Raw genomic sequence first — 23,426 nt, forward strand, 5'->3', positions numbered from 1 at the left:
CCCCAAGGGGGGGGGCCAGGCAAGCCAGAGTGGGATGGGTGCTGAGCAGGACCGGGGTGAATCTGCTGCGGTCACCCCCACAAAGCCCTGGGCCCGGTCAGAGGGCGCCTGTGGCTTCTCCATGGTCAGGCTGGACCTGACCTCAGGAGAGGGTGGGCCCGGCTGCCCCAGGAGGCCCTTGGGGCAGTGAGATGTCAGGCCAGGGGACCACTTGGGACAGGCTTCGATGCACTCTGCTGGGAACAGGGTCTCCCTCCTGGGCCTCTACCACCTTGGTGCCTGGCTGCGTGGAGAGGCTCGGGCGGGTCAGAGGTGCTACCAGAGAGCAGGGGGCCAGGCCGACCAGCTGGGCAGGAAGGAGGCTACCGGCAGGGCTGCCTCCCTGCTTCCCGACCTTACTGTAAGCGCGGCAGTTTTATTCAGCGGGCTGCCTGCTCTGGAGAGCAAGCACTGTAGGTGCTGAGGCGGCAGGAGGTGTGCTCGCCCCAGCCTGCGGCCACTTCTGCACATTCAGCCTGGACGTCACTATCCAGCAGCTCCTGCCCAGCTGCTCCCAGCAAACGCCAACTCTGCCTTGCAGAGACAGGAGGCCGTGGCTCCCGGGCACAGAGAAGGCCCTGCCTGTGGGCCCGCGGGGCCCCACAGCTTCTGAGAGCCCGGGCTTGCAGGGGGGCTGGAAACAGCTCTGGGCCAGCTCCTCTGGTCCCCCCGGCAGGGATGTTATTCACCTTCGGGGGGGGGGGGTTGGGTTTGCCACCCGCTGGCCTGCGTCCACGAGACCCACCTTCAGGCGTCCGTCCTGATGCCTGGACTGGACCCCTCAGCCCTGTCATCCCCAGCCTTCTGTTCTTGATGTTCTAGGAAACACCCCCGGGGGTGTGTGTGTGTGTATGTGTGCTCCCCGCCCCCTCCCAGAGGCAGCGCAGAGCGGCCGGAAGCAGGGCTCTTACATGTGAAGATGGGGCACTCGATCAGCTGCACAAGTTTGTCCACTTCCGTAAGGAAATCCACCGTGACCTCCAGGTCCCCGCTGGGTGGGTGGTCAAGGAAAGTCTGACCACTGGGCCGGGACAGCCCGTCTCTGTGGGGGGCCTCTGCTGGGGTGGGGGCAACCAGGGAGCTGGGACCCAGGGGCTGGGAACACATGTTCTTTCCCCCAGAGCCCTGGCTTCAGAAGCAGAACCTGCTCTGGCTAGGCACAAAGGTACAGAGGGGACATCAGTCTATCTGCCTCTTCGCCTCTCTGTTCCTCTAAATGAAAAATGGCACAGGTGTCCCCGTGCAGGGGCACTCCGCTTCTGCTCCAGGCCTCTCTCCTCTGCGCCCTCCTGGCTCTGAAAGGCTCTTATCTCAGCCCTGCAGCCTGGGGGGAGGTGTGGAGGGAGGGCGGGGAGCAGGCTGAGCAGGAAAGGTCCTGCCTGGGTGGACGCCTGTCAGCAGGGCCAAGGTCAGGGCTGCGGCAAGTGTGTGGCCTGCACTCTCTGGGCCACACCAATGGCCGAAGAAAGCAAATCTAGGTTGTGGAAGGAGAGCAGGCACCGTCAGGGAGCGAGGCAAGGCCACACTGAGCCTCAGAAGAGGAACCTCAGGGCCCCTCTCTCCTTACCCCCAACTCCTGGTCCCATCAGGAAAGGAGGCCCATTTTGCATCCTAAGTAGCTCTTTGATCCAGGGTCACATGCCAGGCATTCACAGAGGAAGTTGGTTTGCTTCAGTGTTCTAAGGACTGTGACTAATCGGCCCCTGGATGCCTTTCACAGGCCCTGAGGCGTGCTGTGGGTCTTGTCTCTGGCTCAGGCCTCTCACCCAGCCCGCTTCTCCCCTCTGTCACTGCCAACCTGGGCTCCCTCTGGCTCTGTGGCCCCACAAGATCCCTGAGCTCCTCACCAGCAATGCTGCAAACACCAGAGCTCAAGCCCGCAAGTCTTCACACCTAGGTCCACCCGCTGCAGTCCACGCGCCTTCCCCATTCCTGGGGCCTCTCCCTGCCCCCGCCCTGGGGCGCCCTCACCTACACGGCCCCATCAGCACCCCTCAGCCTCGATCCCTGGCTTACAGGGTTCCGCCAGGGCAGCTCCCTGCCCCGAGACCTAGATGACCCTGTCTGCTGCCAGCAGCACCTCTCCAATACACGCCTCTCGGCGCCCTCCAAGGTCCTTAGGGCACACGGCCTGGCGGCCGAGCAGGGGGATGGGGCGGGAGCGTGGCAGTTGGGCCCACCACCTGGGCAGAAAGGGAGCACCTCCCCCCCCCCCCCCCCCCCCCCCGCCGTCCCTCAGCGGCTGCTCGGGAAGGATACAACTTCTGGATGAGGTCGTAGGCGTGCCGGTAGTTCTGGGTGAGGAAGCACAGGGACACCGTTGTGACAGGGTTGTGGCACCAGGAGCGGTACAGGCAGCAGAAGAGGTTCTGGCTCTCCTGAGGGGGAAGACGTGTGAGCAGCTGACACAGCCCCCACTCCTTCCCACGCGGGACCCCACGGGGCCTGAGCTCCAGGGGCCCTTGCGTGGTGTCGGGGGGCCAGCTCAGCACCCGGGGCTGTGTTTGGCGGCCCAGCTGGGCACAAGCCATCACAAAGGAAACGCTGACAGCTCCTCAGACCCTGTCATTACCCCCAGTCCCACGGAGCCACGTGGTGGCGGCTGTGAGGGCCTGCTCAGGCGTAAGCCTGTCCTCGGCAAACAACGGTAATCGTCCTCTTCAGAACGCTGTGCTCCCAGAGCCCGTGGGGCTGGGAGGGCGGGGCTCTGGGCAGGCGGGAGGCTTCCTCAGGGCTTGGGCTCTCCCTGGCCAGCATCCTGTCTCATCCTGAGACGCCACCTCTCCTCTCTCCTCGGCAGCCCACCCGGTACTCAGGAACCTGCCCAGGAGCTGAGCCCACACCCAGGGAGCCCCTGCCCCGAGGAAAATTCTTAAGTCCTCTGCGACTGTCTGGAAAGAACCACAGGAAGAAGGCAGAGGTGTGGCCTGGATCAGTCCGAGCTGCCTGGCCCCAGATGCCCTGAAGCAGCCTTGGATGTCCCTGAGACTCCCTGAGAGAGAGCAGAGGCAGGGTGTGAGCGGGGGAGGGGGATGGGCGGGGAAGACCACAGCCCACACTGGGGAATGAAACCACCAGCACTTCCAGAGGCCCTCGGAAGCCCGGCCCTTGACCGGTGTCCCCCCATAGTAGGATGGCAGAGCAGTGAGCAGCCCCCTGCTCTCTCTGACCAGCCCCGCTGGGTCCTTATCCAGAGCCTGGGCCAGGCAGCACTGTGACACCCTGGCTTAGGACACCCTGGCCTTGTGAGACAGATGTGTTCAACTGACCGAGGGAAGGGCCAGGACTGAGGAGAAGGGTAGGGAGAGCAACAATCCCTGACGTGTGGCAACATTACACCCCAGAAGCCTGACTCACACAGGGCGGCACGGCCCAGCAGGCGTGAGCCACTCGGTCCCAGAAGCCAATCCGCTCGGTGTGTGCGGTGGGGGGTGGGGTGTCAACAAGTGGAAAATGCATGGTCTTCGGCGGCCCAGGGAGGGCATGTGGACCCTGGAGTAGAGTCCAGAGCCTTCTGCGGGCAGAGATCTCCGCAGCGGGTGGCTCCCAGCAAAGCGGCTCTGACTTATTGCCGTGGCTGGCACTGAGCAGCAAGCCGGGGGTGTCCGTAGTTTACACTGGACCCGGAGATCTCAGATTCCATCCCGTCTCCCCCCGGAAGCCTCCTGGGGCGAGGGGCAGCCTAGTGCGGTTGTGTGCCCACGTGTGTGTGCACAGGACCAAACCCGGGGCCCGAGCCCGTGGACGCGGAGTACCAGAGTCTTCAGGTCCTTGAGCTGGTTCCTCAGTTGGAAGAGCTCTGTGGAGGTGAGCAGGATGGTGTTGAGGGTGTGGACCATGGTGGAGGCGAACTTGAGGTCCTCCTCTTGGAGCAGGATGTCTGCCATCGAGTGGAAGATGTTCTCTGCGTTCAACAGGAGGCAGAGTTGCCTGGAAAACAGGCGGAGGGGAGGTTACAGAACCTCTGGGCTTAACCTAGGAAGCCTCTCCCTGGTCTTGCAGCATCCTGACGAAATCCGCTCCTTGCTGGGTTTGGCCTGGGACCCCAGCTCTCAGGCCTGTTGGGGACGGTGGGGTGCTGCTCACAGCGGGCCTGGCCCCAGGCCTCCCAGGACTGCTCACTCTGGCCCAGCAACTCTGGAGCGCCATGGGCTGGACTGACCTCCCTCCCCTGCCCCAGGCCCCACAATGGAATTCTAAAGAAACAGTGGGCCTCTGCCTACCACTGTCGCCACAGAAGCCCCGAGTTACTAACCTTCCAGATCTCCCGCGTGCCACAGCGACGTCCCCCACGTGCCGAGGTACTCCCTACTCCTTCCCGCCTTTACTTTTTTGGATAGAGACAGTCTTCATGTGACAAATAACACATGCACTGGTCACCGATGTACTGGCTCCTGCCCGCCCCCCTGGGCTCAGGAACCTGTGTGTGTTGTTCACGGCTCTACCGCCCGTGCCTGGCCCCCCCAACACCTGGAGCGCATGGTGCCTCCTGGCTACAGGGGCTCGGTAGGTGCTTGTGGGATGGACCGCCCCTCTGACAACCCTGAGTTTTATCTCTGCTGTTCACATAAGGAAGCTCTGGTGCAGTGAGGCAAAGTGAGTTGACCGAGGTCACGGGATGAGTTAGGGCCACTTCTTGCCACCATCTCTCCTCTAGGAAGTCCTGCAGGGATAAGGCTTAGGCTTTGTGGAAAGGAGCCTCCATTCTATAAAAAGGAAAACAGGAAATCCAGAGAATGGAGAAAAGCAGATTTTCCAGGGTCCCTGGGCCAAGATGACGTCAACAGTGAGAGGCAGGTCTCAAGGACAGGCTTGGAGGAAGCCTGTTGACCTGCCTCCTTTGCCATGGCGCCCATGGAGGCCCAACCAACCTTGAGGTGACGAGTGAGCCTTCCTGTCGGGAGTCTAGGGATCCCAAGGCTCCTGCAAACTGAGAAGGGCCAACCAAGGAGTGGGCAGGTGGGGCCTTCCTGTCGGGGTGTGGCCACTGAGCTACTGACGGTGCTCCGCATCCAGCTCTCCAACCTGCCCCGTCTCCCATCCGGGTGCAAGTCTGTCTGCCTGACTCTGCGTCCCTGCTCCTGGGAAGTACACAGACTTGGACATGGGCTTGTGGGCACAAAGGTCTGGGGCCTCAAGGTCTAGTGTGCTGGACAACATGAACCACATCTGGAGCCAAGATGCTGGACATGTAGCTATCCCAGGCCACTGAACTCGTACTAAACTCTGCATTTATCAGGGTCTGGTTTCCTGCTTCCCCAAGCCATGCCTTGGGGCCAGACAGCAGAAGATTCTTCCCCACCCCCGGCTCCAGAAAAATCCCAGAGCATTTGGTAATAGAGTGGCCAAACCACGAAGTGCAAACAGTGGGCAGGCCGTCTCCAGCCCAGGCCCAGCTGGAACCAGCAGCCTCGGGGAGGAATGCGCCAGAGAAGTGGAAACAAGGCTGTTGGGGCGGGGGGTGGGGCTGGACAGTGGCGTGGGATGGGCTCTGCCATCGCCTGGGTGGCACCCGGGCTCACCTGTGCGCACCCAGGGCCTGGATCATCCGACGAGCTGTGTGACCCCAGCGTCTCTGTGCCAACAATTTCTTCACCTCCTGATTGGGGATTATAATCCCCTGCATAATGGGGGCTACTCAGAGGACAGCGGCCACGACTGGGGACAACTCATGGCGGGGTGCACAGTCTATGGCTAACGGGACCCTCCCTGGGTACCCCGGTAGTGCTGTGGGTGGGGTGACGGCCAGTTCATAGGAGGGAGCTTGGCTTTCTGCAGAGCACAGACAGTACTTTCTGTCCCCTCCTGGGCCTCCCATCCCTGGATAAGCCCTGTCTCCAGGGCCGTGGGATAGAAATGTTCCAGAAGGGCAGGCCAGGGAGGAAGGGGAGCATTCTGACAAATGGTCACAAATGCCCGTCGCCTGCAGCTGCTGCCGTCTCCATGACAGAGGCCAACAGCTGAGGCCCTGCCAGGCAGCCCTCTCCAGGGACCATGGGGCACAGGGCCGTGTGGCAGCCAGCGGGCGGGGGCAGCGCTCTCACGTGAGGACAGCTGGGGAAGTGTGGAGGGGTAAGCAAAGGGGGTGGTGCTGGTGAGGACAGGCGGCTGCCAAGGCCTCCTGGTGTCCCTCAGAACCCCGTAACACTGCTGGTGCTACAGAAGGTCAGGGATGGTGGAATTTTCTAGAAATGCTCTTCTCTCGCCACCAGTGACAGCACAGTGTCCTGGCTTTCCCTTCCCTCAGAGACTGCTCCTGCTCTCGTGTTGCGGTGGCCCTGCACACGCGTGCTCTCTGTCTCTCGTCTGCCTCTCTCGGCAGTCGCGCCTGGTGCCATTTTTTCAAGGCCATCTCTAGATCGGCGGCTGCCCGACAGGCACTGCAAATTCGGCAGGGCCACGGCACAGCGCTCCGGCTCCCCGCCTTCCCACCTCAGGAAGCAGTGTCACTGTCCCGGCCACGCAGCTGCTCCACCCAAACCAAGGAAGGAGTCGTCCTCGAACCCGTGGCTTCTCTGTCCAGTGCACCCAACAGCCCGGCAAGTGGTGGCCATCTCTTCTGGTCAATGCCAAGCCGTCTCCTCACTGGTCTCCCTGCTGCTTCTCTCACCCCTACAGTCCACCCTCCCAGTGGACTGCCCACCAGCGCAAGCCCTGGAAAGTGCTCATCAGAACATGCCCCCCACCACCCCCTCCCCGCCCCCCGTGCTTTCCCATGGGATCTAAACAAACTGCAACTCCTCACCATGCCTCTAGGATCTTGCATCTTCTGGTCACTTCTCTCCAACCTCAGCTCTTAGGATTCCTCCTTCACTCACCACATGCTGGCCCCTTGGGCTTTCCTTCTGTTCCTGACCTCTGCCCTGGCGTGAAAAGCTCTACCGAGGGACCCGCACACGGCAGGCCCCCTCTGGCCATGGAGGTGTGAGCTACAACCCTGGGCCCTGGGGACGCCTCTGTCCAGTGCACATCTCCTGCCACCAGCCCTTGCTAAGGAAAGTCCTGTGTCCTTCTGAGCGTTTCTCACTACCTGGATCATCTGGGTGACAGACTTGTCTACTGGGTCCCCACTGTCTCTCCCTCCAGAACGGGGGCTGCAAGGGGCAGGGTCCTGGCTGTGACCCTCATGAGGAGGGCCTGGCACTGGGTAGCTGCTAACTACTGCTGAACGTCACCGCGTGGAGACACTGGACAAAGGCGCAGAGCTACACCTGCGCCCCGCTCTGGCACACCCCCTTCGCTCATCCTGGGCAGCCCCGGCCTGCTGTGCACGCCTGTCTGTGGAGAGCGGCTTCCCAGATGTTAAGTTTCCGCCTTCATCATCCTGGGCCCGGCTGCCCAGCCCAGGGGACGCGGGAGGCCGGCTCAGCTCAGCAGACCCCTGAACGCGTGCTGTGAGGACACAGGCATGACATGTTGCACCGAGGAGCTGCCCCCAAGCTCCACTAATTAAACCACCAAAGAGCGGAAGGGAGAGAAGCCAGGAAAGGGCCCCTCAGAGAGGAGCGGCGGTGGGGGGCGCACACCCTCCAGCTGGCCTCAAGCCCCACTGTGCTCTGGACGTTCGCCTCAGCAGCGCGGTCTTCCCCACCCCAGGAGGCTGCTGGGCAGAGGCTGGAGGGGCTATTCTGCCCCCCACCCCTGTGGCCGGGCCACCCTCGGAGGCAGGGGCTGCACCTCATCTCCTCTTATCCAGCCTCTGCCATCCCATCCCAAGGTCACCCGAACTTTGGGGAGAAGGAAAACAATTCCCAGAGTGCTGGGTCACGAAGCCTCCAGAAGGCAGGAACAATGAAGTATTAGCTAGCTCACTGGCAGCTCTTACCACACGCCAGGCACCGTGCTGAGGGGGTTACATGGGCCCTCGTGGGATGGGCAAGGGCTGACGGAAAGGACAGCAGCTCACGTCTGTGGGCTCACTGGGTCCTGGGCATTTTAGGGGGCAGGGCAAGGTGAATCTGGGTAGGTCAGCCGGGCCGCAGCCTGGAAGGCTCTGAGTACCTGAGCAGGATGCTGATTCCTCTTCCTGAGTAGTAAGGGGGAGGGTGGGGGGGGGGGAGAGGGAGGCACCCACTTTTCACTTCAACCCCGAGCCCATGAAATGGCCTGCACGGGTGGCCTTGAGTCTCCAGAGGCCCAGCCCCAGGGTCCTCCCGGGGCATTTGCTGAGTCCTCACGCCATGCGGGGCAGGGGGTATCACTCCACATGGAGAGGACCATGTTGCCAGGCACACAGCTGATCAGGGGCGGAGGGAGGATCCAGACCCAGAAGAGTCCACTTCCAGAACCTGAGTCCCTGCTCCTACTCTGCCTCCCCGGTGCCCATCCGTGCCCAGCGGGGGCCTGGCAGACGGCTGCCTCGCAGGGCTGCAGCGTCATCACTTCTGCTGAGCCCCGGCCCTGCTTGGGCTGCCTGCCTGGCTCTCAAGCACAGCATCAATAATGAACACAGCTTGCAAGCATTAAACATTTGCCCGTATTTTTTAATACCCGTATTAAAGTACTATTCATCACGAGACAATGGCTTGGAGAATAGGGACAAGGCAGAGAGGTGAGGCAGAGGGAAACCTACAGGGAGTCTGGGAGGCCACAGCCCGCAGGCCCACCTCAGGGCTGGAGGGCAGGGGTCCACACGCATGTGCCCTGCGGTGGCCTCTCACCTGAGGCCGGAGGGCCCCGTGGGTGGTCTCCGCCTCCCCCTCTTCCAGCCGCCTGTTTGGCTGCGCAGCTGGTCCCCCTGCTTCTGGGTCTGGGTTCATGCCAGGGAGGGAACAGTTCTCTCTGGTCCCTTTTAGGGGAGCAACCTGTCTCTGGCCTGACCCGAGAGGGACCCCCACTTTCCCTAGTGGATTGAGAGGACACTGCCTCCCCATAGAGGTGCCTTCCTTGGGGGTAACTTCAAAAGACCAAGGTCTATAGCAGGGCCAGGGGAAGGCACCCTGGAGCATGGCCACACTGCCCTTGCCAGGCTGGTGTGAGTTTTGTGTCACAGTCCCTTCAACCACTAACACCGGCTAAGCATCCTCGTGCACCAGACTCCGGCCCTGAATGGCCACTGGCCTCAGTGGCGGCCAACGGTAGAAGATGTTCTCCAGAGCCCCGGTCTGGCACCCACCCACAGCCCCTGCTTCAGGTGATCTGTGGGCCAGGGCAGGGAGGAGGAGGGGGGTGTCAACTAGCCTTGCAGGTGGCTCGAGACAGGCCAGGCATGCCCTGAGGGCATGTGGCGCAGGCTTGGGCACAGGCTGGCCCCTACTAGGCCGACAGGGAGCCTGGCACTGTCCTGTACCCTGTCCTGGCAGTGGGAAAGGGACCCCAGGCTGCTCTTACTCTAGGGACCTGGACAGGTCACCAACCAGGGCAGGCCAAGACTTGGTTTGGAGGATAAGACCTGCCCAGCGGCTTTGTGCCCCCTTCCCTCATCAGGGCCACGTGCAGAGCAGGAAAGAAGAGGCCATCACCACTGAGGGTGCAAAGTGCGGTTTGCTTCTGCCTCCGGAAGCCTCTCTCCCAACTGGCCAGCCCTGCACCGCCGCCCCCGCCCCAACCCCCCATTCCCGGGCCTGGGTAAGGCATGAAGGATAGGGGTCGGCATTGAGGAAGCCTGTTGGGGTGGTGGGAGTGGTAAAAAGATGAGGGTGAGCAGTTCCTTTCAGGACAGAAGGACCCCAGGGCCTGGGGAAGGGCAAGGCTGGCCCAGGGGAGAGGGGCAGCTGGACAATGGGCTCCTTCCCAGGTCCAGGCCCGTCTGCAGGAGCAGGGGCCCCATACCAGGGTATGGGCCCTGGAGGGCAGAGTCCCAGCATGGACACATACCTTTCTCGGGGAGGAAGCACTCTGGCTCCCTGCCATGCTGCGCTCAGGGGAATCTGAACCCTGCCATGTGGCTTTGGGGAAGATGTAACACTTCTTCCCATGAACCCACTTCCCTGTGCCTTCTGCAAACAAGACCAGCAAAGCTGCCAAGGTCAGGAACTGCCCCCCTTTCATTGTCAGCCGATCCTTCCCAGGTCCCTGGGCCATTTGCAAGACGCTCATGTTGGTTCCCTCCTGGGGCTCTTCTCCGGCTTGCATCCCCAAGTAAGGGCATGCTGATGCCCCCACTACCCCCGCCCCAACTGTTCTGACACTGAGCCCAGAGCTGAGGGCTGGCCGGGGAAGGGAGCTAATCCACACTCGCTGGGGGCTGCCGCCCTCCACTCTCCTACCCTCTCTCCTTCCACAGGCCTGGCTTTTTAAAGAGAGACGAAAGGCAGAAGCAGATGGTGTGTCTGACCCTTGGAGGGGGTGCCTGGGGTGAGCGCTCAGCCTGAAGGGCCCAGGAGCGCCTCCCTCACCTACTGGCCCAACAGTGTTGGCTTTCAGGTGCTGGGGGGCACAGCCCACCCTGCTGGTGACTCGGCCCAAGGCTACTGGACAGGGATGTGGTAAGGGCCCCAGACGGATTCAAGAGAAGTTTAAGGGGAGATGGAGGCCTTTCCATTCTTGACTGTCCCAAGTCGACGTGAAAGCCACCAGCAGAGGACACAGAATAGCTAGCCCAATGGGGAGAGACTCTGGACAACAGCACACTTGAGTGGAAGGAGATGCCAGTGTTGAGAGAGAAGCTGGAGAACGGACCTCCCACCCCCAGCCTCCCCCAGCTGCTATTCATGCTCCCTTCCTGCTTCAACACTGTTGCCCCTCGGGGCCAACTGCCCCTCGATGAAGAGAAGTCAGAATGAGCCTTCAGGGAGTGTGCCCCGGCTCTTTAACGCACCCCCCCCATCTCCTGTGCCATCAAGGGGACGAGGCCTCCAGGGCCGGCCAGACCCAGAGGAACCAAGCCATTAGTATCACATGGGAGGTGGGCCACATGGTTGATTCCATCGGGCACCTCCCGCTGGGCTGGGCCCAGTAAACAGCTTCCCAGAGACACACAGGAAGGTCCGCTTGCGGCTCCTAAACCGCCCGCCCATGCTGCCCTGCCCCACCTCCACTTCCGTGCTCTGGCATCAGGGCCCCCTGGCACCCTGGGTCCTGCCCAGGCAGGTCCAGGCCTCCAGCTGCACTGGGCCTGGCTTGCGGCTCGGCTCTCTGGTGGGTGGCCTGGGGAGGGGATGGTCAGCTCAGGGGTGGTGAACACGGTTCAGCTGGGGTGTGGAGGGCGACTGGGAAGGCAGGCCTGGTTCTAGCTCCCTTGCTGAGGCTAGAACTGGACGCTGCCTTTGAGGAAAGCTCCGGGCGGGGTGGCCCCCACAGCCCTCTGCAAGGTGGCCTCAGGGCCAGGCCCACTGGGGCAAGGAACAAGTTCCAGGCACCACTGGTGCAGGTGTCCTTGGAGGCAGGGCCAAATCATTTCTGCTTAGAGCCCTTCCCTCTCCCTGTAGCTGGGCCTCCTTCCTTCATCTCCATCCCCAGCACCTGTGTCCTGACCAGGCCAACACCACGCACGGAGATACAGGCCCTCACTTCTCTACTCTGGCCACTGGCTGGGGTCTACATCCCCTCAGTGGTCTAAGGCCAAGAGGACGTGGGCTGTCCTGGCAGATGCCTGGAGTCTCACAACCTTAACTCCCAAGTGCAGCCTGATGTCAAGTATAGAAAACACAGGGGCCCAGAGCCACTGCCACCATTCCCACTGAGCCCTACTGGCTTTGGGGAAGATGTAACACTTCTTCCCATGAACCCACTTCCCTGTGCCTTCTGCAAACAAGACCAGCAAAGCTGCCAAGGTCAGAAACTGCCCCCTTCCTCGTCAGCTGATCCTTCCCAGGTCCCTGGGCCATTTGCAAGATGCTCAAGCTGGTTCCCTCCGATCGAGCCCCACCTGCCATTCCCAAGTAAGGGCATGCTGATGCCCCCACTACCCCCGCTTGCCCTCCAGCCTTGGCCTCGGCCCTGCCCCTGCCCGACGGCTGGGATCCTTTAGGAGTTTAAAGAGAAAGCAGCCTTCAGGTCAGAGTAACATTAGAACAGGGAGGTAGGAGTGGCCTCCCATCTGAAGTTCAGAAAGCTCCAGAGCTTCACTGCCCCCACTTCTCCCCCTCCCACCCCGCCCCACACTCCTCTTCCCTTCCAGCTCCCTGCTTCCCAAGTATGAAAACTGTAAATCTGTTTTATTTATTTCAATCACTCCTCAGCAGTGTGCCCCTCAGGGCAGAGGCAGCCATGGTAACCCTGCCAACTCATGCCTTAAAAATTCATCGTGTTTAATGCAGTCGATGTGTCTGATATGTTTTAAAAGTTTCTTTTGGGGGGGGTGGAGGGGGTGGGAGGAGGCACAAGGACTTGTTTTTCTGGGTCTTGCTAGGAGCTGGGGGAAAGGGATGGAGGGAGGGCCACAGCATGATGGGGAAGAGGAAGAAAAGGGCTTTTCATCTACTTAGCTCTCTGTTCCTCTATTAAAGAGCAGCACGGCCAGGCTCCCGGGGGGCACAGACACCTGGGCTGGGCTCATCTGGAGACCTCCAGCGAAGGCCTCATCTGGATGGGAGTGGCTAAGAGAACCAAATGGTCTCAGCTGCCTTGGGGCCAGCCAACCCCTCTCCAGGTTTGGGGCTGTCTCTAGGGACCAAGATGAGAGCAGCGCAGAGCCAGGAGAGGTGACTCCCCGCCTCATACACTGCCAGGGTGGTCAGGTGGCCCTCTCTGCCTGCTCCTCAGGACAGAAGCTGTCTCCTGCACCTGGCCCAGGTGACAGACTCGGCCCCATTTTCCTTGTGCTCTTCTCAATCTGGCCAAGCCTGTTGCCCACTGTGCAACTGTAGGGACCGCGCCAGCCTCCTTCAGGCCTTTGTTCAGTTGTCCCCAAGCAGGACCCCTGGGAGGGTCTGTGACCCCTCTCCTGCCTCACCTGTGCTAGTTCCCCACACTCTCCTTCCTCCAGCTCCGCATGGTCTTCCACCCTCCTGAACTTCACCTCCCGACATCCACTTGGGGTGTGTCTCCTTTCTTTCTTTTTTTTTTTTTAAATATTTTATTTATTTATTCGACAGATAGAGAGACAGCACAAGCAGGCAGAGTGGCAGGCAGAGGGAGAGGGAGAAGCAGGCTCTCTGCCGAGCAGGGAGCCGGACGTGGGGCTCGATCCCAGGACCCCAGGATCATGACCTGAGCCAAAGGCAGCCACTTAACCGACTGAGCCACCCAGGCGCGCCGTGTGTCTCCTTTCTTAACCTATGCTTCCCAAGGCAGAATGTGTCTGAAACCCCATTAGGCCTGGCCCAGGGATGGATACTTATGGAAGAGAGGATGAACTGACAGGAGGAGCAAGGCAGCTTGCATTACTTCCACTATGGAACTTGGCTTGCGTGAGGAACTACAAGGGGCTCAGGTGGGTTTGAACACTGCATGGGGGGTTTTTGTGAAGAGTCTAGCGCTGGCTGAAGCGCTTTCAGACTTTGCCAGGAGAGGCCTCTGAGGAGACTCAGCAGGTGTCTGACTTACAGACAAGGTCCAGGTTTGTGTCCCAGAAAAGAGGCTCCACCTTCTATCCCACGTGGTGGAGATACCCCAAAATATGGCTGGATGCAGGTCAGAGGGCAGGGGCGGGATCCCTGTGCTGGGGGTGCCTGGGACACCACAAGTCACGCAGGGAAGACCCTGGGGGCTGGGCTGAGTTGTGTTGGCGCTGGAGGAAAAGGCGCTTATTAGGAGGCGGGGGAGGTGGTATGAGCTGGAGGCCACCCCTCCAGGCCTGGAACCCTTGGTAGGGAAGCCCACGGTCCCTCAGCATTTCATCTTCTCAACACTTAGAACAAATGAAAACAAAGGGAAGGCTCACCGAAGGAAATCCTGTCTCTAGGACAATCAGTTCCAAGAACCACTGACACACGGCAAGCCCCCGAGAACAGCCGGGTCCCTGTCACGGAGGTTCCTGCCCCGTAACGACCACACACGGCACGTTTGTGACAGCTTTCTCTTCCTCAGGCATGTCACATACCTTGAATCCCTTTACCATGGGTCAGGTGTTATTTCCGCCACCCCTTTGAGCAGAGAATGGAAGTGAGGCACAAACGAGAGCCTTGCCAAACCCTGTCTGGTGGCCCACCCCAGCCCCCACGCTCCGAGCTGCTGCCGGACCCCATACCCAGCCCGTGGGTTTCACGGCCCAGCTGGCTCAGGGGCTCAGATATGGTCTTTCTGGAAGACCGATGGTTTGGGGGTACCTTGGCTGCAGATATCACTGGGCCCTCTGATGGACTGAAGCCCGAGTTTCTCCAGAACCTTCCTGTGACTCGGGAAGTTTATCTGCAAACCGGCTCCTTCCACCTGACTCTCACCCCGGGGCTCCCTTGGTGGGTGGCAGGCAATGACCACACAGGCCACACCTGGCCGGGACAGTGCTGACTGTGCTAATGCTTAGTTCTCATGGCTTTTTCTCCTAGTGGTCGAGTGGGAGCCCAAGTCCGGGCACTGCACCCACAGCTCTGCTATAGCCACAACCCAAACTCAGATCTGGTTGGGGTGGTGGTGGGTGGGGGATGACTCTGTGCAGGTGACTCCATCAGCAGCTTCCCAGAAACCTCTGCTAGGAGCCCTGGCTCCTGAGTGCGGGGCCCAGGCCAGCTGGTGGCTGAGGTCTGAGGGGGGAGGAGGGATTTCAATACAGTGATTGCTGGGGCTCTGAATGCAGGCCCACACGGCCAGGGAAAGAGCAGCTCTGAGGCTCACAGGTCTGAGTCCCTGGATTAACCATCAGAGAATCATGGATGGAAACTTTCTCTCCCTTTGAAGACCTCTGAGCTCCCACCCTTCCAAGCAGGGTTTTTTCCCAAGGACATGCTTAGCCTCCCTGCCCATGAAGTGTCCGCAAACTGCCCTATGTCAACACCCACAGAGCCTGGCAAACTGCTGTCAGGCCCTGGATGTGCCTGCCCATCCACGCCCCTGCCAACTTCCAGCCAGGTACATGGAGGTCCTCAGGGGTCCTGTGCTCACGGGACAGAGGACCGAAGTGAAGCCAAGCACTGCCAGGCCCACGGCGGAGTAGAGCCCCTGACCCGGAGTTCCTGTCCCATTCTGCCAGACCGTCCCATGCAGCGTGTCACCTGCAGGACAGACCCCTCCTCCCCAGTGCAGCTCTTCTTTCCATCTGACTGAGAGCTCCAATTCCTCTCGATGCAAATGTCCAGCACAGGGACACCCTTCACCCCATGGCTTGTGACACATCCACAGGCAGAAGTAGACAGGTAGAGACATAGAATCTGTCTTAGGACGGAAAAGGGAAAGTGCCCCCCCGCATCTCTGCCGTTTCCGCTTCAAACTATGGGGGTGACCTTCTGAGAACTAAGGCAAGCATGTAGGACAAGTGCCAGGAACCAGAGGAGCCCACCCAGGGCTGCTCCCTCGTACCTGGGAATGACCTGGGGACACCCCTTGTCCCGAATGTCTTCCTGTTACCAAGTTGCTCTGGTCAGATTTTCTACTGCTTCATCCCATTATTCCCAAACTAGTGCTTTGTTCCAGGCCAAGGGATTACTCCCCACTGCTGCTTTTACGACCACAAACTTTTCCAGATGGTGAGCATCTCCCTTCCACCATGCTGGGCACTGAGCCCAGACACCGAGGCCTCCCTGTAACTCTGCCCCTCTCACCTCAAAGCCATGTCCCCAACCTGAGCCCAGCAGCCTGCTGGTCACGTAGTCACCACACTGAGGTCAGAATTCCTCCCCCCCCCCCCCCCCCCCGCAAACTCTTCATCAAACGGGCTGGTTGTTCTGGTGGTCGTGAGCCCTGGGTAAGCACTGCGATGTGCCTCTATCTCACGTTCCCATGGTGACTTTCCTCTAAGGGATTTAATGTGCCCTGAATGGCTCCAACCAGGGGCTGCCATTTTGCTTGCTGGTGGCAGCCTCAGTTCTCTGTCCTGCCCCGCCCCCCTAACACTTCTCAGTGGGAGCCACCACCCCTTGGCCCATCAGTGTCCTAGCCCACCCACAAGGTCACGCAATCACTGTTCAGAACCAGGAAGGCCCTCCAAGCCAGGAACAGTGCCTTACCAAGAGACCCCTAAACCTGGCTATATGCTGGAATCGCCTGAAACCATATGGGACACCAAGACCATGCTCAGGCCCACTCCAGGAAGTGGTGATCTGTATTCTTAATGGCCTTCACAGTTGGGACAGAGAACCACTGCCCCCAAACTGCCTCCCCAGAGCTACTGCCATAAGCTCAGTGATGGCACTCTCTGGTAGAAATGGGGAGATCTTACTAGCAGTCCCAAAGGAGCCCTGACCGCTGTCCTCGAGATGTACCCCACCTCCCCAGAGCCCGGGCCTGGTCTTCTTAAGTTTCCACCTGGCCTTTGGCTATTTCCCCACCGGTCTCCACCGTAGGGCTCCCAAGCCCGCTGTGCGCAGCCCCGACTCCCTCTGTTCAAACGGAAGGAAAAGGACGGCAACACTCAGGCCAGAGCCGTGCCTGCCACCCTGGCCTCAGGCTCTGCTTCCTCGGCTGTCACGGATGCTGCTGCGTTGGGCACATGTCGCTCCTGCCTTTCTGCCCTTCAGATCTTTAGCCTCGGGGGTTTTATGAAATTTTATAAACTGAGATTGCTGTCTGTAGCCCTTTACAAGTACCCGCTTACAGGGTATGAAGCTAAGCGTCGGAAACAATGCGAAGTGAAACAGTAATACCCCACTGCTGGTCAGAGAGCAAATATCCAGCAGCCTCACTGCTGAGTCTCTTGGAAAATGGTAAGATCAGAGAGAAAGGGCTGGGAGGAAGGAAGAGCCACGCAGAAGCGACGGGGCAAAGACAGCAAGGAAGGGACTCCCTTGGTCCTTTGTGGCCGAACGAAGGGGGTTTCTCTTATTTGTACCCTCCTTAACCCCGTGCCGGGAAGCTGTGAAAATTCCTCGTGATCAGTCATTTTCAGGGAGTTTCAAGATGCATGAAATGGGCTTTTCATCCGAACGTTCCTTTCCAGCCCAGGAAATCCGCATCGGATTAAATGAATAGAGCGGGAAAGGTGGGAGGTGTTTGTGGAAGTCCCTCTGGGGAAAGTGTCTGCAGGCATCTGGAGTCCCCAGTCTCAATTACAGACCAGGCTCTCCGCGGCAGAGCTGGGCCAGGCAAGCGGCCACCCTGCCCTCCCCCTGCACCCGCCACCACGCCCACAGAGACAAGCGATGGAGTTGAACACGGTGAGGTGGTGGCCTTGATAAGGGAGGGTGACCCGGAGCCACTGTGCTTGGAGCTGAGAGCACAGTGACCAAGTGCACTCGGGATCCTGAGGGAGGTGCGCTTGGCGCGTGCAAATAAGGCAGCCTGAGGAGCCATCCGAGTCCCGGGTCCACTGCTGGAAATGCACAACCACAACCAAAACCAAACTTGGCCATGCTGTGTATTCACAAGCGTAAGACTGAGTTTTGGAAGGAAATACATGGTACCAAAACAGAGGCTACTCCTGGGGGAGGAGGTGGTGTTGATGGGCCTTTTACATTTTAAGCTAGGTCTTCTGCACTGTTTTGGTTTTTTATCTTACGTGGTCTACATTTTTTTCAACAATAGCTAAGAAGGAAGTTCTTTTGGGATCTTCTGGACTCCGTTGTGGAGATTCTCAGAGGAGGCGCGGGGAGCAGGGTGCTGGGAAGGGGGCGTCTCCTCTGAGTGTCCCTGCTCCCGCCCAGATGGCAGAGCTTCTCTCTCCCTGGTGGGGGCTGCTGCAGATTTGCTGATTTAACAATGGAAACATGCATTTTACAAATGAGAGGATCAACAGCCGGGAGATGGTATTTTTAGCTACTGCTCTTTGCTTCAAAGGCGTAGGTTTCATCTAAAACCAGGCAAACCTCCTACAAAGTCTGCCTGTTTGCAAGGAGCGATTAACATAATACGAGCAGGAGAAAAGGCCTGGCTCCACTCGCAGGCAGGAGTGCCTACTACAGGGGAGGCTTTCTCTGGAAATAGAATCACGAAGAGAAAGTCTCAATGGAGACGAAGCCCCTGCCTTCAATCAGAGCAGAGCTGCCCTGCACTGCCTGCCCAGAGAGGCCGAGGATCGTGGGTGCGAGCGGCGCGCAGCGTGAGATGCGTGTCCACGCGTGGCCACGGCTACGCCCGGCAAGGCCACCCCCTGGGCTGCTGTTGATAGCGTCACTAGGGCCCCATGCAATCACATTCTTCCAGTAGAAGTACGGAGGGGCTAAGGGCTGCCTTTCCAGATGCCCCTTCTGAGTGGGAGGGCAGAGGCAAGTCAAGGCTGATGGAGAGGGTGGACTGGGAGATTGTTGGAGGGGCAGTCGGAGCAGGAGGACTCAGATGATGAAACAGGGAGGTGTCCTCCCTGGAGGCTGTGCCAGGGCGCCCAGCCCTTGAGAAGTGGCACAGCTGTGGGTAAGGCTGCACTGTGGGCCCCCCCCCCCATGCCCCTCGGGCACTCAAGCCAGTTGGGGTCTGTCCATCCTGCCTTCCTTTCTCCGGACGTCCCCCTCCTCACCCTCCTGCCCTGCCATCGTGCTGGCTTGGGAAGACTGAACATGTGGAGAGAGCCTTGACATTTTCTCCTGACCCCACAGAAATGCAATGAAAGCTGTGACCTTCCGAGAACCATAATGACAGATTCTCATCCCGGGAGCCGAGCTGGGGGCAGATATCGCCGGGGAAGCCGCTTGGTCACACGAGACCCAGAGCCCCATCCTGGCGAGAGTGTGACCTTGGGCTGCAGCGGGGGATCGGGGCAGAGAGTGGTGGCGCTGCTGCTATGTCGGGTACTAGTGGCCTGAGAGAGAGCAGAGGGACTGCAGGGGTGGGGAGCTGACGGAGCAGCCGGGTCTGCACTGCCCCCTGCCCTCGGGGTCCCCACGGCAGTAAGATCACAGGTCTTCCTGCAGAGGGTCAGGAGACCAGGAAATACTCCCAGACAGGGTGTGCAGCTGAAGATCTAAGAAACCAATTACCACACTACTGGGGGGCTGGGAGAAGCAGAAGGGATGGGGGTGCGCAGCTGCTCTGGCTTCAAGGGCAGGAAGGAAGTGAGGTCACTCTAGGAACTGGCCAACTGTCTGGGCCAGGGGCTACTGACACAGGTGGGCGGGGGGGGGGGTCCTTCAGGAAAGGGGCTCAAAGGAGGGGCTCAGCTCACGTGGGAGAAAGAAAAAAGCGGACTCTTCTCAGGAGAAATGACTGGACAAGGCAAGCTGGCTGAATTCACAGGCACCTGGAATTAAGTGACTGAAGGCAGTGTCCCCTGAAGAGTCAAACAAGTTGGGGCAGGGACGTCTGGGGTGCTGAGAAAGTTTTTAAATTTAGTCCAGATTATCTGCTCAAACTGCTGCTCCCAGCAGCAGTGAATCTTCTAGAAAGATGAAGCAGCCCAATTCCTTGTCAAGCAAGCTTCTTGAGCCACTCCTTAACTAGTCTTTGGTGTTTGGGGAGGCTAATGGTGGGGGAGAGCCTGTAAGGTCACAAGGTAACACACACTTGAGTACCCCCTGCACCCTGTGGGCCCACTTCCCTTGCATTCACTGGATGTTACGGAAGCATGGCAGGGCACTGGGCTGTGGGGGGCCAGCCACCTCAGTGTGGCCTCATGCAGACTTGCAGTCGTTCCTTGGCTGGGGGAGATAGAGGCTTGCTCAGTGCCATCCTGAAGACTCTAGGGGTGGCCACCTATCAGTGGTTTCTCCTCTCAGGGTCTTGTGCATGCTTATAGCAGGTGGAAAGAGTTTTCTGAACCTGCTCAGGCCCTTAAGTGGTTCACTGGGTACCTCAGGGCTGCTCAAGAAATAGTCAGGGGCCTGGTCACAGCTGCACCCCCAGCTCCCTGGGGTGCCAGGGCACAAGCCCCCAGGCCCACAGCAGGCTTCTGAGCAGACTGCTGGCTTCATCAGAAACACCTTCTCCTCCCCAACCCCACCCAGTCCCTACTTATCTTTCATGGCTAAGTTAGACAGCATCTCTTTCCTGAAACTTTCCTGGACCCTTCCATGGGGACTGGGCATTACCCCCACCTCATCTGCTCCCAAAGACCACCACTGCTGCTGGTGTTTGTGACTGACCCCGGGAGCGTAGGGACCAGCTCTGTCCACTGCGGTGTTCCCGCCAGTGGGCACTAAGACAGGTCTGCTCAATGACAAATGGCATTTCCTGGCCAGCCCCTGGGGAGGTGGGGGCAGTGCTAGGGAAGAGACTCTTATCTGTCCTCACAGGGGAGGGGCCGAGTGCTTGCTCCAGGCATTTCCATTCTCAGAGAGAGGACTCTTGCCTGGCCTGACAGCTGTGGCCTAATTTCCAGGGCTATACCCAGGCTCCTTATTTTAACCCACTTGGTATTTTTCATTCCTGAAGCATGGGGGGCGGGGGGGGGGGATGGAGCGGGATTGGGGAATGGGGGAGGTGTGGACAAATGGAAGAGATGAGCTCAGTGGGGCTGGAGCACTCAGGCATTCTGGGGAGGGAATGTGCCAAGAGGAAAAAGGGATGGGGTGAGGAGGGCCAAATTGATTTTTTTTTTAATTTTAAAAAGGAAAAAAATCCCAAACCCTACCCCCTTGGTTTTCCTCAGTAAGCATTTTCAACAAGGTCACAAACGCAGTGGCTCTATAGATTTTTGGCTGCAGACCACATTTCAGGCAGCCTTTAAAAGCCAATTCTTGGCGTAGCTTCAGCTGAGCCTGAGGAGAGGGAAAATTAGGGCACTTTTATGCTCCGAGAAAATATCAGATCCAGGTCACAGCTTTTTGGCTCCGCTGAAGCTGTGGGGTACCCCCTTTAACATAAGCCCAAACCTGAGGACCGCGCCCCCCCCCCCCCCCCCGCCACCGTTTCCTCCAGAGCTCGAGTCACGACACCAGGGCACACATTTCTTGGTCACTTGTCACCTGTCTGCCAATGTCACTAGACTGCCCCCTCGGTGAAGGGAGGGGTGGGCTCTCGGGCTCTTGTGTGCCCGGGGCTGGTGTGGGGCCTGGCAGACCGCACACGCTCCAGGAACAGTCATGGAAAGGACCTTGTAGACAGTGAATCTTTGACCCTTACCGCCAGCGGGGCTAGCCTGAGCTCTTCCTTCTAACAGTGCCCCAGACCCACCCGGGTCCCTGTCCGCACAGTGTGCTGGCTGGGCTTGGGTCTGCCTAGCCCAGGCTGCGGCATGAAGGCAGCACATGCAAACAGTTACTGGAAAAACCAGAGCTTCCATTTCCTTGTGTGTGAAAGAATTCAGTTGATCCTTAAGGTCCCTTCTGGCCACTCTGAACTGAGCCTCAAATCCACACGGAGACTCTCCTGGTCTCTCTTTGATCCCAGCCTGGAGCCATCATTCTGGGAGCACGCCCAAGAGGGCCTGTGTCTAACCAAGTCCACAGCCAGCCATACAGCCCATGACCTAGTCTCTGGTGGGGTGCAGTGTTCAAAAGGTAGGAAGCCACAAAGGAGGGATGAGCTGGAGGCTGGATTCCATTTCCCGCCTGCCCTCGGAGTGGTCTCTGGGAAGGTCACAGGTCCCTGGTCACTACTCAGCAACACCCCCCCACCCCGCCCCTTTCCGGGGCAGATGGAGGATTTGGCTGCTGGGAGCGTGGAAGGGATGTGTCACTCCTTCCGCTGCCCCACAGGGGGCCCCGCTTCATGTCCCCCTTCAGTCCACATATGGACCTCGACCACAGGGTGGATGCCGCTTGGGTCTGCCTCCCTCAGGGTGGATGGCCTGCCCAGGGTGGGCTGACAGAGGAGGAAGAAGAGCCAGCTATGGAGGTGACAAGGTAAGACCAAGTCCTGAGGACATGAGGAGGGCTCTTGCCGCACATGAGCCACTCCTCGGACCCGAAAGCACACTCCCTTTCTGTTTTTCTACACAGAGCGGGAGCCGGTTTTCTGTCACATGCAGTCAAGAGTCCTGACTGGGTGGCACTGAACAGGGCAGGGCCTAGGTCAGGGGCAGAGGATGAGAGGACGCCCGGGGTCATGTGTTAAGTTTGTTCAATGGCTTCCTCCCTTCTGCTTCCTTCGAAAACAAGAGACAGTGACGATCGGCCGCAGACCACGGAGGGAGAGGCAGTGCGCGGCATGAGAGCGAGCGAGGGGCTGGAGGGCAGCTATGCTCACCACTATACCACCGATGCAGGCGAGGGGCTGGAGGGCAGCTATGCTCACCACTATACCACCGACGCAGGCGAGGGGCTGGAAAGGGGGCGAACGGGTGCCAGGTTGGGCTCGGCGGCCAGTGACCCACCCACGCCCTGGGTTTCCGAGCTCTGGACGGCACAGAGAAAGGGCAGGTGCCACTCATCACGATCACTGTCACAGTTACCAGGTGCCAGACAGTCTTCTGAACACTTTGTTACGTCATTAAATCCTCCTGAGGATTCAGAGGAGATAATGATCTGCATCGTCACTTTCAACGTAAGAAAACTACTCAGGAAAGCAGGCGCGCGGCGGGCCCCTGGGGCTGCTGCTGGTCGGCAAGTCCTTCCCTTTGTTGTGGGCAGAGTGGCCCCTGTCCTCTGGAGAGCTGTTGCTCCCCACTCCCTGTGGATTCTGGTCGGGCTGCTGCTGCCCCACGGGATGGGGGCCTGACCCTGCGTGAGCCAGTGAGAGCTCCTTCCCCTAGGCACAACCTGTGGGGACGTGGCGGCCATGTCTCCACCGCAGGGAAACGCCGAGTTCCTGGATCTTGCTGCTCTCCCGCTCTGTCTGGTCACACAGTCTAGTCAAGCCCCCTCACTCATTTTGGTACCTGTGACCTGGGGTCCTGCCTCCGGCCACTCAGAGTGCCGACCCATACGGCTAGATTCGCGGTTCCCGACTCCAGGCTGCGGACCACTGCTGGCCCGGCTGCACCAGAAGCCAGGGGCAGAGGACGAGAGGATGCCCGGGGTCATGTGTTAAGCTGAGGATTCAGCTGAGCGGGGAGGGTGGAGGGTGACGAGGAGTCTTTGCTTTGACAAAGCGCAAGCAGGCTGGACTAGGTGGCCTCCAAGATCCTGGCTAGAGCTAAGAAGTAATACCTTGGGTATGAGGTGGATTAATATTCCAGCTCCCTGAGAATGCTTAACATCAACCAGAAACAGGCAGCTTTATGGTTAGTTTTCGTGAGCTCCTAATCCCCTGAAAAAGCACCACAAAACATAAAAAATGCTAACTGTGAAGAAAAACTGATCACTTGAACTACATTAAAAATTAGAAACTTCTACTTATCAAGAGACATTATCAAGAAAATGATAAGGCATGCCACGGAGTAGGGGGAAGATACCTGTAGGGTATACATCTGAGAAAGACTTGAATCCAAAATATATAAAGAACTTTTACAAATCAGTAAGCACCAAAAACCCAATGGGGGAAATAATGTGAACAGGCTCATCACAAAAGAGGATATCCAAGAGGCCAATAAGTGACAAGAAGTTCTCCATTAGTCTTCAGGGAAACACAAATTAAAACCACAAGGTGGTACCACCACACACCTG

At 59.1% G+C, this 23,426-nt stretch overlaps 1 protein-coding gene across 2 annotated transcripts in view; it reads right to left on the reverse strand.

The window, feature by feature from the left end:
* Positions 1-23,426, reverse strand: part of VAC14 (VAC14 component of PIKFYVE complex) — a 102,034-nt gene that overhangs the window by 6,107 nt on the left and 72,501 nt on the right. For both annotated transcript variants that reach the window (XM_027618051.2, XM_027618052.2), the window contains 3 exons: positions 3,795-3,969; positions 2,299-2,417; positions 951-1,030 (listed from right to left, as the gene is read on the reverse strand). In XM_027618051.2, the coding sequence (XP_027473852.1) occupies positions 951-1,030; positions 2,299-2,417; positions 3,795-3,969 (374 nt within the window). The remainder of the gene's footprint in view (positions 1-950; positions 1,031-2,298; positions 2,418-3,794; positions 3,970-23,426) is intronic.

The sequence above is a fragment of the Zalophus californianus genome, chromosome 17 (genome assembly GCF_009762305.2).
Source record: "Zalophus californianus isolate mZalCal1 chromosome 17, mZalCal1.pri.v2, whole genome shotgun sequence".
NCBI classification, from domain to species: domain Eukaryota; kingdom Metazoa; phylum Chordata; class Mammalia; order Carnivora; family Otariidae; genus Zalophus; species Zalophus californianus.